The sequence below is a fragment of the Rhinoraja longicauda genome, chromosome 20 (assembly GCF_053455715.1).
Source record: "Rhinoraja longicauda isolate Sanriku21f chromosome 20, sRhiLon1.1, whole genome shotgun sequence".
Classification (NCBI taxonomy): domain Eukaryota; kingdom Metazoa; phylum Chordata; class Chondrichthyes; order Rajiformes; family Arhynchobatidae; genus Rhinoraja; species Rhinoraja longicauda.
The window spans coordinates 38121356-38138650 of NC_135972.1; the positions used below are offsets into that span (position 1 = coordinate 38121356).

At 42.0% G+C, this 17295-nt stretch overlaps 1 protein-coding gene across 4 annotated transcripts in view; it reads left to right on the forward strand.

Moving 5' to 3' along the window:
• Nucleotides 1–17295, forward strand: part of cttnbp2 (cortactin binding protein 2) — a 160377-nt gene that overhangs the window by 85376 nt on the left and 57706 nt on the right. For all 4 annotated transcript variants that reach the window (XM_078417426.1, XM_078417428.1, XM_078417427.1 and 1 more), the window contains 2 exons: nt 1584–1787; nt 13237–13336. In XM_078417426.1, coding sequence (XP_078273552.1) covers nt 1584–1787; nt 13237–13336 — 304 coding nt within the window. The remainder of the gene's footprint in view (nt 1–1583; nt 1788–13236; nt 13337–17295) is intronic.

Below are 17295 nucleotides of genomic sequence, written 5' to 3' on the forward strand. Positions count from 1 at the left end.
TATTAACTGATACATTTGTCCTTATTGCTTATGTTATTTTGCAGAGTAAGAGTCCGTTGAATATGAATTTGTTGCTTGTTTTTCCCTTTACGCTATTGAGCACTTAAAACACTGTCATTCATGTGTTCTAACCAATCAAGTCTTGTGCATTAGCTGTTTGCATTAACACTTTGCATTCTGAATTTATTTCATATTTTTGAAAATGCTTTCCTTTCCTTTTCATGTGCACAAATTAAAATATTATGGGATTATTGGGAAGAAGATGAATTTTATGTGATAATAATTCATAAATAGTGAAATCACCATATATCTATAATGATGTTAATTTTGAGAGCTACCCAATTGATCAGAGTTGCAAACAGGATTTTAACCTGTAAAGTTACACTGCCTGCCTTCACAAACTGTGCTTTATTGATATTAATAATTTTTCACTTTTTATTAAACCATTTAAATTACCATTTAAAAATGAATGATAGCGTTAATTGAAAACATTATCCTATTTCATTTTTTTCTTTGCAGCCTTTTGTTCAAAGAATATTAAAAAACTTCCATACATTATGGAATAAATTACACTCATTTAACAGATTTATCACTAAATCAAAATAAAGTTGCCTGTCTGACTGAATATTCAAGTAATTGTCGAGTGACATAATGCCTAAATACTTATTAATCTTTTTAATGTGCAGAAATCCAGGTACGATAAAATTTCTAAATAAAATTGGAAGTTCAGTGAAATGTTAGTGTAGTTCATTGGTGCTAAGTGGAGTTAAGTTGATCTTGGAGGTATATAAAGTATTTTCCCAACTGGTTCCTGATTTTTCTCTCAATTAACTTTTTAGGTTCATTAATGTTTTAACAGTTTTTAGGTTAATTTGATCCGTTTGTACAATTTCTCAATTATTATTGCTTAAATTTCCAGGTTAATTGCTTGAACTTATCAATCTCATGGCTCCACCAATTTCCCCAAAGCCCATTCTATCTCCTCTCCTCCACCTGTAGAAGGGGGGGGGGATTTACAGTTGTCAATTAACTTGGGATGCGAGTGGAAATCGGAGTAGCCAGTGGACACCCATGCAGTCACAGGGAGCGCTTGCTAGCTCGACACAGGGCCCCAGACGCCAAAGATAGACACAAAATGCTGGAGTAACTCAGTGGGACTCCAACTCTACAACCACGTTTTCACCTAAATCTCCAACTCGCCAGACGTCAAGATCGACGCTGGCCCTTAGCACAATGAGGCAACAGCATTACCTGCTGCATCACATTAGTATTACCCGTTTACTGTTTACTAAAACTTGGCTCAGCAATATGAACGATTCTAAAGTAACTTCTGTTTCAAAAAGTAATGCTGTCCATTAATTATAATGTTCCTATTAGATTGTAAAATTCGAAGAAAATATTAGAATGTTTTCCAATTGGACACATTTCCTGATATTTCATTGGAAAAGCTGCAAGGGCTAATGGACTTTGACTGTTTGTCGTTACATGCCTGTTTTGCAAACTCTTCGTTGCATATTGCTGCGTGTGAACAGATTTTATTCACTTTTTTCTTCTTCCGTAAATGTGTTCACTTTAACTCACAGGCAGGAGTCCCTCCCTAATTCCTTCGCCAATGCCTGGTGGCCCTGTCCCCCTGGATGACAGGTCCACTCTGCTTCACCAAGCTGCTGCCCAGGGAAATGTCACTTTATTGTCAATGCTGCTAAATGAAGATGGAATTGATATCAATCATCCTGACGAGGAAGGTTCTTCTGCCTTGTATTCTGCTGCTAAATATGGATATACAGGTACATTTATTCTTGTTATTTTTATATTCATTACTTTACTCGTGAAATTTTAATTGAAAATACTGCAATACAATACTTATTCAAATGTCTTAAACATGTTTTTATTTGTTAAACCCCCCCCCCCCCTTAAACGGATGTATTGTCAAAAGTGGGCATAGTTCATGCTGTAAACTTTTTGCATGCCTCATTCTTATGTAATTACAATGTTATGTCCTCATAGGAGCGACCTTTCTTGGTATGTATTAAACTCATAAAAGATTCTTAAATCCTCGCCTAATACCTTTATACCACAAACTATATTCTGAGCGCTGTCTCTTTTCCTTTGTTCTACCTACTGTACTTGAGTTCAGCTTGATTGTATCTAGCTATAGTATTATCTGACTTGTTTGGATAGCATGTAAAACAAAGCTTTTCACTGCACCCTAGTGCACGTGACAATAATAAACCTAGATCTTACTGTAAGTATAAGAAAATAACTGCAGATGCTGGTACAAATCGAAGGTATTTATTCACAAAATGCTGGAGTAACTCAGTAGGTCAGGCAGCATCTCGGGAGAGAAGGAATGGGCGACGTTTCGGGTCGAGACCCTTCTTCAGACAAAGGGTCTCGACCCGAAACGTCGCCCATTCCTTCGCTCCTGAGATGCTGCCTGACCTGCTGAGTTACTCCAGCATTTTGTGAATAGATCTTACTGTAATGTTGGTTGTGCATTGTTGCATTGTGAAATTGGGTTTGGGTTTGTCTTCATGATTCGCCAAACTACTGCCAAATGACAGCTATAATCAATACTTGCAGATGACTAAGCATTGAGCTGAAAGATTCTCTGCCTGTGATTGAACTGAACAACTGCTGGTTTTGGAGAGAGAGAGTGGTTGTTTCGTTCTGATACAGGGTAGAATTGACATTAACCACCCACAGAATCGTGGACATACAACCCATAGATTCCTGCACCATGTGGTATCCTAGAAATCTAGCCACGACATATTCTTTACGCCTGCTGCTACTTGTCCAGATCATGCATGAGAACAGACCCTTCATCCATACAATGTCTTGTCGAACATGATGCCAAGACCAACTCTTACCTGCCTGCCAATGAACCATGTTCTTCCATTCCCTGCATATCCATGTGCCTATCCAAAAGTCTCTTAAATGCTCGCAACGCATCTGCCTCCACCATCACCCCCCAGCACATGTTCCAGGCACTCACTTCCCTTGATTTAAAGTAAAATTGCTCCACACGTCTCCTTTAAGCTTTGCCCCCTTCACCCTAAAGCTATGCCCTCAACTGTCTGATATTTCTATCTGGGGGGAAAAGGTTCTGTGTGCATCTGTTAACTTATGTACTTCTATCAGCAGTCTTTTTTTTCCTCACAAAATGCTGGAGTAACTCAGCAGGTCAGGCAGCATCTCAGGAGAGAAGGAATGGGTGGCATTTCGGGTCGAGTCCCTTCCTCAGACTGATGTCGGGGGGGGCGGGACAAAGGAAGGATATAGGTGGAGACAGGAAGTTAGAGGGAGATCTGGGAAGGGGAGGGGAAGAAAGGGGCAGAGAAACTATCTAAAGTTGGAGAAGTCAATGTTCATACCGCTGGGCTGCAAGCTGCCCAAGCGAAATATGAGATCTCCTCCAGTGAACTCCCCCTCCCAATCCGACCTTTCTGTCATGGGCCTCCTCCAGTGCCTAGTGAGGCCCACCGGAAATTGGAGGAACAGCACCTCATATTTCGCTTGGGCAGCTTGCAGCCCAGCGGTATGAACATTGACTTCTCCAACTTTAGATAGTTCCTCTGTCCCTCTCTTCCCCTCCCCCTTCCCAGTTCTCCCTCTATCTTCCTGTCTCCACCTATATCCTTCCTTTGTCCTGCCCCCCTGACATCAGTCTGAAGAAGGGTCTCGACCCAAAACGTCCACCCATTCCTTCTCTCCTGAGATGCTGCCTGACCTGCTGAGTCACTCCAGCATTTTGTGAAATAAATACCTTCTATTTGTACCAGCATCTGCAGTTATTTTCTTACTCTATCAACAGTCTCATCAGATAAAACAATCCAAGTCTGTCCAAGTCTCCTTGAAGTTGATACCTCCTAATCCAGGCACCATTCTGCTAACTTATCCAGGCCTTGATGCTTGTCCTCGTTGTTAGCCCAACGATATGTAGGTAGTTCTTCCAGCCTGTCTGCTGGAGCCTTCTTATGAAGTAGTATGGTCCACGATCGACAATTAGGTCTTAGGCCCTGTCCCCAAAATGTTCAGCTGGACCTCCGGCAACTCTATGATGTCAAAGACCTTGCAGCTGATTGATTTTTTTCTTTGTGGAACTATCAGCAATTTGACCCGTTATATTCTCCTTTGCCTAGTCATCCTCAGTGATCCCCTTTATACAGTCGTAGATGAAACAAAACTGCAATGTTTTGCAGAGGTTTCCATCTTTGGCTTGGAATGATTGAGAAACAGAAATTACTTGTCAATGTCAACTTATCCTGTGCTGCTTACCATGGTAAACTTTAGTGAGGATAGAATTTGGGGAAATAGGGACATTTTGTGTGGTTTGTCGATGAGGTTCTGATTGGAGATGAACACCTCAGGCAAAAATGCCTTTGAATTGAGAATGGTGATCTCCATTTTCTGCAGCTTGCATGCCATCTTCTCATTCTCCCTTTTTTTCTGTATTCCGAAGAAACGCTGACTAATGCATCTAGCTGGGTTTTGTAGGAGCTTTGTAACACCCGCCACACACCCACACCCTGCAGATACATGCAAGCTGAAGCAACCCTTGAAAGTGGCAAAAACATGTTGGCTCATAGCAAAAGCCAGAAGAAACCAACAAGTGTAATTAATTGATGAGGTGACGCTTCCTTAGAAATTGTGCTGGGTGTCAAGTTAAGAGTGACATTAGCTGGTGTGAGATGACTAGTAAATGCTGGTAATCTCCAGAATCTTTTACTCAGCATGCATAAATACTCCCAACAATATGGTGTACAGGTAGATGTTCAGATGTTCCCTTAAATGTGCAAATATACCATGGGGCCATTTAGGAAGTCAGAGGACATTTGTAATATCCAAAAAAACATTACCAATCAATTATACGCCAGCTCTTTAAATGCAAATCTAATTTTGGAGTGCCAAATTTTCAAACTTCTTGCCCTTTTCAAACCAAATGTTTTGTTAATCTTTATGCACAAAATGCTGGAGAAACTTAGCAGGTCAGGCAGCGTGCCTGACCTGCTGAGTTACTCCAGCATTTTGTGAATAAATACCTTCGATTTGCACCAGCATCTGCAGTTATTTTCTTACACTACCTGTTCATATTTATGAATTCATATTTGAGTATCAATGTGCTATTATAGTAAATTTCCCGTGACATTTATTATGGTTGCTTAGCGGGTTCCTTCAAACACAAGTTATGAAAATTGCTTCAGAAATTACACGTTATCAGTATCTGGAGGCAGAAGAAGCTCAAAGAAAAAGGTTGATAGTTCAACAGAGAACAGATTGCGAATAATATGACATTCCCATAACTCATGCCAAAGAAAATAGGTTAAGAGAAATAATTGGCCACATGCATTTTCATAAAGAGATCACAACATGTTGAAGATAGACACAGAAAGCTGGAGTAACTCAGCGGGACAGGCAGCATCTCTGGAGAGAAGGAATGGGTGACGTTTCAGGTCGAGACCCTTCTTCGGACTGAATAGGGATAAGGGAAACGGATTTAGACGGTGATGTGGAGAGATAAAGAACAATGAAAAAGATTTTCAAAAAGGTAATGATGATAAATGAAACAGGCCATTGTAAGCTGTTTGTAGGGTGAAAATGAGAAGCTGGTGCGACTTGGGTGGGGGAGGGATAGATAGAGAGGGATTGCCGGGGCTACCTGAAGTGAGAGAAATCAATATTCATACCACTGGGCTGTAAGCTGCCCAAGCGAAATATGAGATGCTGTTCCTCCAATTTGCGTTTAGCCTCACTCTGACAATGGAGGAGACCGAGGACAGAAAGGTCTGTGTAGGAATGGGAAGGAGAATTGAAGTATCCAGCGACCGGGAGATCAGGTTGGTTCACGTGGGCTGAGTGAACGTGTCCCGTGAAACGATCGCCCAGTCTGCGTTTGGTCTCGCCGATGTATGAGAGTCCACATCTTGAACAACGGATACAGTAGATGAGGTTGCAGGAGGTGCAAGTGAACCTCTGCCTAACCTGAAAGGACTGTCGGGGACCCTGGACAGAGTCGAGGGAGGAGGTACAGCGACAGGTGTTGCATCTTCTGCGGTTGCAGGGGAAGGTACCTGGGGAGGGGGTGGTTGGGATGGGAAGGGATGAGTTAACCAGGGAGATAGCTAAAAACAGAAGAACTAATCCAGTGCAGTATACAATGTGATACTTGTGATATTTAGCACTCAGAACATTAAGTGCAAAAAAAAAAGCACGATGTAAACTTCAACAAAGTATATTTAATTTTCTGTACAAAGACGCGCATCATCAAGTCAACTGTGGCCTTTTCCAGACTGTTTAAGTGGAAAGTTGTGACTTGGCCCATGGGGCCAAGAAGCAGTATCATGTTATACCAGTGATAATTTTACTTGATATCTCATCCTGGAATATGTACTGTCTCTTCTTCTTCTTAAGCCCTTTACTCCTCTAGGGAGCATAGGCCATTGACAAATGTCCTCCACCTCACTCGGTTGCTGGCGGTTCTTTCCAGAGCTCCCCAGTTGAGCCCACTCCCAGACATTTCTGCCTGGACACCTCTTCTCCAGCTGTTCCTGGGGAGACCTCTTTTCCTTTTTCCTTGGGGCTTCCATTTCAGGGCTTGCCGGGTGATGTTTGTGGCAGGTTTTCTGAGGGTGTGTCCAATCCAACTACATTTTCTCCTTCGAATTTGTAAATCAATGGGATCCTGCCTTGTTCTTTTCCACAGGTCCACATTGCTTACTTTGTCTCTCCACCAGATGTTTAGTATTGTCCTGAGGCAGGTGTTAATATGTGATGTATTGTTTATAAAAAGTGTGTACAGACCTGATGTTCTCCTTGCACTTTGAACAGACTTTGTACTTGAGGTCATTGTCACCACTTTCCTTCGTCTAGACTTGAATATTATTAGAACTAAATTAACATCTCTTTGAGTTTCAGAAGTTATGAATGGAATCCCCTCCCAAGATTCTAATATTTCTTTATTGCAACAAACAGGATTTTTTTGCTACAATAACTATATTTTTAAAAAATCTATAGACCTGTATTACCTGCGAGAGAAATGAAATCACACATCCACTGATCACAATCAAATCCAATTAATCTCTTAAATAACATTGTCACAAGATTGTGAGACACAATTTTGAATTGTTCATTTGCCCTCTTCGAGCCTGGTGCTCTGCTGGTGAATACTGAATGCAGATGATTTACCCTGGCCAGATAACAAAAAAGAAAAAGCATTTTTGTAATGCATTCAACTGACCAGAATTTGGACAGTATAAATCTTAAATTGCCTCAGTGTGTAAGATTAAGTCCCTCGCCCTTATCTGGTAATGGTCATAATAAATCTTCCAGCAGACAAAATGAGGATATCAAGCTCATAAAGTCTATGCTTTAGAATTCTGCTCCTTATTCAATATCATGCATGTTACAGTCATCATCCTTCAGTAATAGAAGCTGACTACTGGATGAATTCCACGGCTGCAGCTTCTTGCTGATTATCCTCGCTCACATAGTGTAATGACCTTTATTACTGTTCAGTTATACCACTTCATAGCAGGAGAAAACTAATTCTGCAGCATACTGCTATCTGGGCTTCAGAAGGATGTGGCATGCGATGACTTCAGGCGGTTGCCACTAATGAATGTGAGGCAATGCAAAACCAAGTTTTAAAACCACACAGCAGGAGGAAAGTCCAAGACAAATTGAAACCTTGATCTGAGTTGTCAGCATGCTTTGAGAATAAGATATGTATTTGTAAAGCATCAAAAGTTTATAGATGCAGAGCAGGTCTATGTGGAGTGCCTTATGCTGGATGATAATTCAATTTGGAGTTAAATTCTGTGAGTAAGAAGATACAGACCTGAAACGAACTGCAGGATATTTATGCATCAACAATTCTGCCCAGTTATGTTCCAAATCTTTTTTTTTTTTAATTATTTGATAAATGTGCTAATTTTCAACTAATTCAATCGATCACTTTGATACCTTCATATACGATACGATAGAACTTTATTTATCCCAGGAGAGAAATTGGTCTGTCAACAGTCATAAAACACAAGATACGTGAAAAATAAATAGGAGTTAAAGTTAAAAAAAGGAAGAGACGATCGCTTGTTGGCCGGCTGCTGCGTGCATAGCTCCAGAACCGAAAGCAAAAAATAAATACAGGATATTATTATTGTTTTGAGTATATTCTCTTTAAAAAAACAAACTAGTTATTCTCGATCATGAGACATAGGAGCAAAATTAAGCCATTCGGCCCATTGAGCTTATGCCGCCATTCGATCATGGCCAGCCTATTTTTCCCTTTTAACACCTTTATCCTGCCTTCTCCCCATAACCTTTGACATAATCTAGAATATATCAATCTCCACTTTAAAAATACTGAATGACTTGGCCTCAACAGCTGTCTGTGGCAATGCATTCCACAGATTCACCACCCTCTGGCTAAAGTCGTTTCTCCTCATCTCCATTCTAAAAGTACATCCTTTTATTCTGAGGTTGTGCCCTCTTGTCCTGTAGTCTCCCACTACTAGAAACATCCTCCCTACATCCACTCTACCGAAGCTTTGCATTATTCAGTATGTTTCAATGAGAACCCCCTTCTAAACTCCAGTGAGTATAGGCGCAGTGCCATCAAATGCTCCTCGTATGTTAAACCTGTCACCCCCGAGATCATTCTCGTAAACCTCCTCTCCAATGCCAGTACATCCTTCCTTAGATATGGGGCCCAAAACTGCTCACAATATTTCAAATATGGTCTGACCAATGCCTTACAAAGCCTCAGCATTACATCCTTGTCTTTATATTCTAGTCCTCTCGAAATGAATGTTAACATTGCTTTTGCCTTCCTTAAAATAGGAGTCTGCCTGATAGAGGAATGAATATCCAGTTAGATATAATTGACTGAATATCGAATAGGATCATAGGTTGCATTTGGAAATTGCAAGGATGTGCTCTCTTTCCAGTGAGCACTGTGGGCTTAAATTAAATGGCTCGCAGCTTCCATGAATGTTTATATTTTAAAAGAGCACTTACATATCCGGCCATGCCACTTTGTCTCATTTGGTAAAGTGGGTTAATATCTGTGTAAACGGGTGACTGTGTAAGAAACAGCACAAAACCCTGCAGAGCAAAACTACTGGCCTTGTCAGATATAATGGACCCAGCCCTCAAAATCCTTCAAGGCCACTTCTGTTAGTGGGGAGAGAGAGAGTACTTGATGCTTTTTAGATTTAGAGATACAGCGCAGAAACAGGCCCTTCGGCCCACCGGGTCCGCGCCACCCAGCGATCCCCGCACACTAACACTATCCTACACCCACTAGGGACAATTTTTACATTTGCCCAGCCAATTAACCTACATACCTGTACGTCTTTGGAGTGTGGGAGGAAACCGAAGATCTCGGAGAAAACCCACGCAGGTCACGGGGAGAAAGTACAAACTCCGTACAGACGGCGCCCGTACTTAGGATCGAACCTGAGTTTCCGGCGCTGCATTCGCTGTAAGGCAGCAACTCTACCGCTGCGCCACCGTGCTGCACTCTTTCCTCTTCCCTTCCCTCTCCACGTTCCCTTTCCCTGTTGCATGCCAGCTAGTTCTGCAAGTAAAATAAGAACATGTTATCGTGTGGGCTGGTGAGAGGTTGCAAACATATGCTTTCTGGTAGCATAGCGTAGATGGTAATGAAAGGTGGCATGGCATTAGGAAGATGTGGGTTAGGATTGAACTGAGTGCAGAATATGACTATTGGAACAGGAAAGGGTTATGGAAGAAATTGATGAAAGTAGGCAGGGAAACCTTGTGAATATCACTCCAAGGGCAGTATCCGTGCAGTTGTTTCAAAATATTACAGGCAGATTCTGGGTGCAATGCTCCTGCTTTACTGCCTTTAAGTATTCTGCTGTGTGATTAGTGAAGGCATTCTCCTGCCATCTGTTAGAAACAGCAGCTCCCTCCTCATGATGACCTCTAGCATTGGCACCTCCAGCAGGGTGTTGGAGAACCCAGGAACGTGGGTGGAAGTGCAAATGTGTTCTGGCAACTCTGCTTAGCGATTTTCTTCGTCTAAAGATAAATCAGCTCACAGAAACCCCAGTGCACTTCCCCGCAAAGAGATCCCTGTCAACAGGATGCAGAATGCTCCTGGCTCTTAAGTTTAAAATGAGTCTCCTGCTGAGGTCACCATCACTTCACCAACTTTACACTGATTCCCAGCGTTAAGTAATTTCCTGGCCACAATGCACCCAAATTATTGATAACATTTAAGATTTTAGACCCGTCTGAAGAAGGGTCTGGACCCGAAATGTCACCCATTCCTTCTCTCTGGGGATGCTGCCTGTCCCGCTGAGTTACTCCAGCACTTTGTGTCTGTCTTCGAATTAAACCAGCATCTGCAGTTCCTTCCTACACATTATTGATAACATTATTTGATTTATTTATTTGAATTGTTTGATTTTTCACTGTTTGAAAAATTATTTAAAACAATTATGCTGTCAGTTTTAAATGATGTCAGTTATATTTGTTGCTGTTTGCCACATTGGTGAAGAAAGCGACGAATGCTAAGAATATAGAAGTCCGATTTAGTTCTATACTTGGAGGAGGAAAATGTAATCAGATTATTAATTTATGCAATTCTCCTTGGCATTATCAATTCTTCCATGGAGGGGGTTATGTAGCAGCTTTGAGGAAGTGAAACACTTACAGAACTTGTAATTAACTGGATCATTTAGATTTGCCACAGTTTGAGAGGGCTGAGTCGGAGAAGTGGGGCAAAGAGGGGGAGATATAGCCAGTGAGGCTGGAACTCGAGATGCCAGAGTGAATAGACAATAGACAATAGGTGCAGGAGGAGGCCATTCGGCCCTTCGAGCAAGCACCGCCATTCAATGTGATCTTGGCTGATCATTCTCAATCAGTACCCCGTTCCTGCCTTCTCCCCATACCCCCTGACTCCGCTATCCTTAAGAGCTCTATCCAGCTCTCTCTTGAATGCATTCAGAGAATTGGCCTCCACTGCCTTCTGAGGCAGAGAATTCCACAGATTCACAACTCTCTGACTGAAAAAGTTTTTCCTCATCTCAGTTCTAAATGGCCGACCCCTTATTCTTAAACTGTGGCCCCTTGTTCTGGACTCCCCCAATATTGGGAACATGTTTCCTGCCTCTAACGTGTCCAACCCCTTAATAATCTTATACGTTTCGATAAGATCTCCTCTCATCCTTCTAAATTCCAGTGTATACAAGCCTAGTCGCTCCAGTCTTTCAACATATGAAAGTCCCGCCATTCCGGGAATTAACCTAGTAAACCTACGCTGCACGCCCTCAATAGCAAGAATATCCTTCCTCAAATTTGGAGACCAAAACTGCGCACAATACTCCAGGTGCGGTCTCACTAGGGCCCTGTAAACTGCAGAAGGACCTCTTTGCTCCTATACTCAACTCCTCTTGTTATGAAGGCCAACATTTGGAGGGAAAAATGGAGGAAAATTACATTAAGACAAAGCTTGTCATTTTACAGTGGCACATCTTTACATCAGTGGAAAGCAATGTTGGTCTTTAACCAGTGTAGAGAGCAGCCGGTCCAGTCAGATCCACTATAGAACATCTCTCCCCCCCCTGTCTAAAGATAGTTAATAAGAGACGAGAGGAAATCATTATGGAAAGTATTGTGTGTTGCAGAAGGATCTGTTATTCTCTAGAAATAACTAGTTTTATTGTTTAATTCCATGTATTGATATAAAAAAATTTTTTTAATGAAAAGCTATTTGCCTCACAGTTAGGGAAGAAAATAGTAAGAAAAAATGATAAATGATTTATTCTGATTGCAATAGACTGTTCTAAAAATGTGAGAAATGTTGGTATTTATTTGGATTGAATTTTAATAATGTCCTTCAGGATGGATGAAATTGATTAACTCGATTACTATTTCTAAGTGGTAAAGTATATGGCTGCTTAGATTGCCTTATTTTATTAAGTTAGCAATGCACAAAATGAACAATTAAGTTATTAACAAATGGACTAAAAATTAATACAGGTGAGCATTGCCATATGTATAATTTATTCAGTTAACAGGTAGACCGTGAAACATTTTACTTCCACAAAGATACCACAGCTAGTTAGCCAAAGGCATCCTGTAAACATACTTTGATTTCATGTACTGATGTTGAAGTAGGTCATCAGTGATGTAATCATTTAGTTGGTCCTTTATGCTGGGGGTGGAGAGGGGGTGAAGAGGGAGATGCAGGGTACAGGTGCCGTATGGTAAGGGGAGAGATTTTTCAGCATGCTACTAATGCTCAGTAATTTCAACTTCAATATTACTGTTAGTAATAGCGTCCGCAGTGAATCATTCCAGCATTTCACATTGGCCTTTCTGTCCTGGGGCTCCTCCATTGCCAGAGTGAAGCCACCCGCAAACTGGATGAACTGCCCTTCACATTCTCCCTGGGTAGCTTACAGTCCAATGGTATAAACTTTGAATTCTCCAATTTTAGGTAACTTCTAACTAATACCCCCCCCCCCCAACATTGTTCTCCAGTCGCTCCTTTCTGCCCCCGCCCCCCTTCCCTCCTCTGGGGCCCACCTGGATTCCCACCTATTTTTCTCCTCAAACCACCCCTTCCCCCTCCCGCCCCCCCCCCCCCCCCCCCAGTTACTTTCCTTCCTTTGGCTTCACAATCTGCTATTCTTCAAACCTTTGTGTCCTTCTCATATTGGTTAATTATTTTTCTAGTTGAATAATCTGCCTAATATAGGTTAAATCCTATATTGTAGAATAGTATATAACAGGAACCAGCCCTTTGGCCCACAGTGTTGAGGCTGAACATAATGCCAAGATAAGCTTGCCTCATGCTCCATATCTATTCCCTGCATATCCTTGTGCCGATCTAAAAGCCTCTTAAATGCCAGTATCATATCTACCTCCACCACTGCCCCTGGTAGTGTGTTTCAGGCACCACCACTGTGTTAATTGATGATCAAGGTGGTGGTGATTATTTCACAATTATGACTTCATCAACGCCTGTTTCATTTTTTTTGCTCCACCATCCATCAATGACACGATCGTTTGGCATTTTCTGCACGTAAACTGGAGGTTTGCTAATTTCCTATGCAGTAATTCACCAACCAGTTTGAAAAAGAAAATGCCAAAAGATCTATTTACAGAATTATGAATCATGTTGCTATGTGTAACCAATCTCAGAACTGTGAGTTGTTACGAGTGCGTTCACTATAAATGTGCAAACCTTCTTCCCTGCAGATTGTTTAACATTACTGCTGAACTCCGGAGCACAGGTTGATGCTGTTGGAAAGAATTTATTCACACCATTGTGTGCAGCTGCTGCAGAGGGCCATGCTGGGTAAGATGTAAACATCGCATGTGACTTCTTCAGGCATCTGCGATTTCTAGAAATTACTGCAGCCAATGTACAGAATTAAAGAAGTCTGTATAGGGATCCATTATGACTCTGATATAAGTGCGGTTGTTCCAGACTGGCAGTGCGTTGCCTGACATGTTGCTTTAAGCTTCCTTGTATGCTCAACGTTAAATGGGTTCCAGAACCATTTTGTAAAATTTGATTGTGAATGACTGCATGATAATCAATGCTTACTGCAGTCACTTGTTTGGACAAATGAGCTGTTCCTAAAAGGTCAAGCTGAAGTTGTCAGCTGAAAAAGTAAAGTTTTCGCTTTTTCTTTCGACTGAATCAGCATAAGTTAGCGGTGGGCAAAATCTCCCCCTTATCTCCGAAGTTGCTGCCAATTGCTGCCAATCACTGCATTGCAGACAGCTAAATTCATTACTCCCTTCATGACTGTCAAACCGCTTCTGCGATTGCAGCTGTCATTTGAAAATTGTTAGCAACAAACAAACTTTCCTTTCAATATGCATCCCTCCCAATGGAAGGTTCAAGCACGAGAAATCAGTGATTGGCAATGTTGCATTCAAGCTGATTGTTGAAGTAATGTTGAAATAGGAGACACTAGGATGGCTTCATCTTCCTGGCCTCTCTTCCTCTACTCCATCCCATAAGACAAAACTCAGCCATTTGGCCCATCAAGTCTATTCTGCCATTCGATCATGTCTGGTCTATTCTTCCCCCTCAGCCCCAATCTCCTGCCTTCTCCCTGTACCTCTGATGCCCTTGCTAATCAAGAACCTATCAATCTTCACTTTAAAAATACCCAATGTCTTGGACTCCACAGCCATCTGTGGCAATGAATTCCACAAATTCACCACTCTGGTTGTAGACTCTCACACTACTGGAAACATCCTCTACATATCAATCCCCTCCAGGCCTTTCATTATCCGGTAGGCTTCAATGAGATCCCCTCTCATCCTTCTAAACTGCAGTGAGTACAGGCCCAGAGCCATCAAAAGCTCCTCGTATGCTAACCCAGTCAGCGCTGGGATCATCCTTGTAAACCTCCACTGGACCCTCTCCAATGCCAGCACATCCTTCCTCTGATATGGAGCCCAAAACTGCTCACAATCTATACTAAATGTAGCCCCACCAGCTCCTTATAAAGCCTCAGCGTTACATCCTTGCATTTATATTCGAGTCCCCTCAAAATGCTGCCATTGCATTTGCCTTTTATACCATTGCTCAACCTGCAAACTAACCTTTGTGGGAGCCTGCACCAGCAGTCCCACGTCCCTTTGCGCTTCTGATTTCTGAATTCTCTCCCCATTTTGAAAATAATCTATGCCCTTATTCCGTGTACCAAAGTGCATGACTCCACACTTTGCCACACTGTATTCCATTTGCCACTTCTCTGCCCACTCCCCCAACCTGTGTAGGTCCTTGTGCAGACGCCCTGCTTCCACAACACTACCTGCCCCTCCACCTATCCTTGGATCATCCGCAAACTTGGCCACAAAACCAACATTTCCTTCGTCTGGATCATGAACGTATAACCTGCAAAGTAGCGAACCCAACACAGAACCCTGTGGAACTCGAGTAGCCACCGGCAGTCATCCATGAAAGGCCCCCTTTGTTCCTACTGCCAGTCAGCCAATCTTCTATCCATGCCAGTGCCTTGCGTCTTATACCATGGCCTCCTATCTTGTTCAGCAGCCTCACGTGCGACACCTTAGCAAAGGCTTTCTGAAAACCCAAGTAAACAACATCCACTGAATCTCCTTTGTCTCTTTTGCTTGTTACTTCCTCAAAGAATTCCAACTGATTTGGCCGGTAAGATTTCCCCTGAACAAAACCATGCTGACTTTGACCTATTTTATCACGTGTCTCCAAATAACCCGAAAACTGATCCTTAATAATCTATATACTAAAACTCTCGTTTGTTATCTTGTTTGTGACTGAACCTCAGCCAAAACGGTACATGATAGCGCGACAATTTTAGGCCCACCGTACTCACCATTGTCACTTTAGTGATAATGCAAGTAGTTTTATTGAAATCGGTGTTATATTTTTAAAGTTATTCACATTTTAAAGTTTAAAAGGAGGGGAGGGGAAGGGGGGGAGTGGGGGAGAAGGGAGAGGGGGTTGAGGAGGAGGGGTGGGGAGGACAGGGTGCTGCACCAATGCAGGAGATCGTTGGGCCCAACTTTGTCTAGTGGACTCTAAAATCTTACCAACCACCGAAGTCAGGCTAACTAGCCTATAATTTCCTTTTGGTTGCCTTGCTCCCTTTTTAAACTGTGGAGTTACATTTGTGATTTTTCAGTCCTCTGGCCCATTCCTGATTCCAGTGATTCTTGAAAGATCACTACTAATGCTTCCACAATCTCTACAGCTACCTCTTTCAGAACACATGGGTGTGGTCCATCTGGTCCAGGTGACTTATCCACCTTTAGACCTTTCAGATTTCTCAAGCACCTTCTCCTTAGTATTAGTGACACTCACTTCTGCCCCCTGTCTCTCTTGAATTTCTGGCACATTGCTGGTGTCTTCCATTGTGAAGACTGACGCAAAAAATGTATTCAGTTTATCCACCGTTTCTTTATTCCACATTACGACATCTCCATTGTCATTTTCCAGCGGTCCAATGTCCACTCTTGCCTCTCCTTTATTATTTAAATATCTAAAAACTTTTCGTATCCTCTTTTATATAATTGGCTAGCTTATCTTCCCTAAAAACTCCTTTTGGTTACCTTCTGTTGGTTTTTAAAAGCTTCTGAATCCTCTAGCTTCCCACTGATCTTTGCCATGTCATTATATGTCTTCTCTTTAGCTTTTATGTTATCTTTGACTTCCTTTGTCAGCCATGGTCACCTCATTCTCCCCTTCATATGCTTCTTCCTCTTTGGGATGAGAAGATCCTACAATTTCCTAATTACTCCCAGAAACTCCTGCCATTGATGCTCCAATGTTATTCCTGCTAGGATCCCATCAACTTTAGTCAGGTCCCCCCTCATGCCTCTGTAGTTACCTTTGCTCAACAGTAATAACGATACATCTAATTGCCACTTCCCCCTCTCAAACTGCAGGTTGAATTGTATTACATTATGATCACTGCCTCCTTGGGGGTTCCTTCATTTTAAGCTCACTAATCAAATCTAGTTCATGTCACAACACTAAGTTCAGAATTGCCTGTTCCCAGTATGCTCACCCACTAAAAAGCCACCACAAAGACATTCTACAAATTTCTTCTCTTGGGATCCAGTACCAACCTGATAGTCCCAGTCTACTTGCATATTAAAATCCTCCATGCCCACCGTAACATTGTCTTTCTTACATGCCTCTTCTATTTCTTGATGTCATTTGTGCCCTACATCCTGACTGGTATTCAGAGGCCTGTATGTAACTCCCATCAGGGTCCTTTTACTTTTGCAGTTTCTTAAGCTCTACCCACAAGGATTCTACATCTTCTGATACTATGTCGTTTCTTGCTAAGGATTTCTTACCAACAAAGCCGCCCCACCACCTCTGCCTGTCTTTTTGATCAGATGTGTATCCTTGGGTGTTCAGCTCCCAGCTCTGATCTTTCAGTCACAATGCCGTGATGCCCACAACAAAGTCTCTGCCAATTTCTAACTGCGCTACAAGCTCAGCCATCTTGTTTCATTTAGATATAACTCCTTCAGTTCTGCATTCTCAAAATGGTCCCCATGTTGCCTGACGATGGACTCTTATCCCATTTTAAACTTCTGGTCTTATTTCTTATTCTAGAGACTTCGGCATCCTCTCCTGTGCTCACTTTCCCTTTAACGTCATCTATACTTTTCCAGCTTTTCCCACTCTGACAACAGTCCTGAAAAAGCATATGATTTCACTATGATGAAGTTTTACAGAATCTGAAATCTACATGAACGATCAGAAGCATTTATCTTTTTTATTGACCCAATATTTATCAT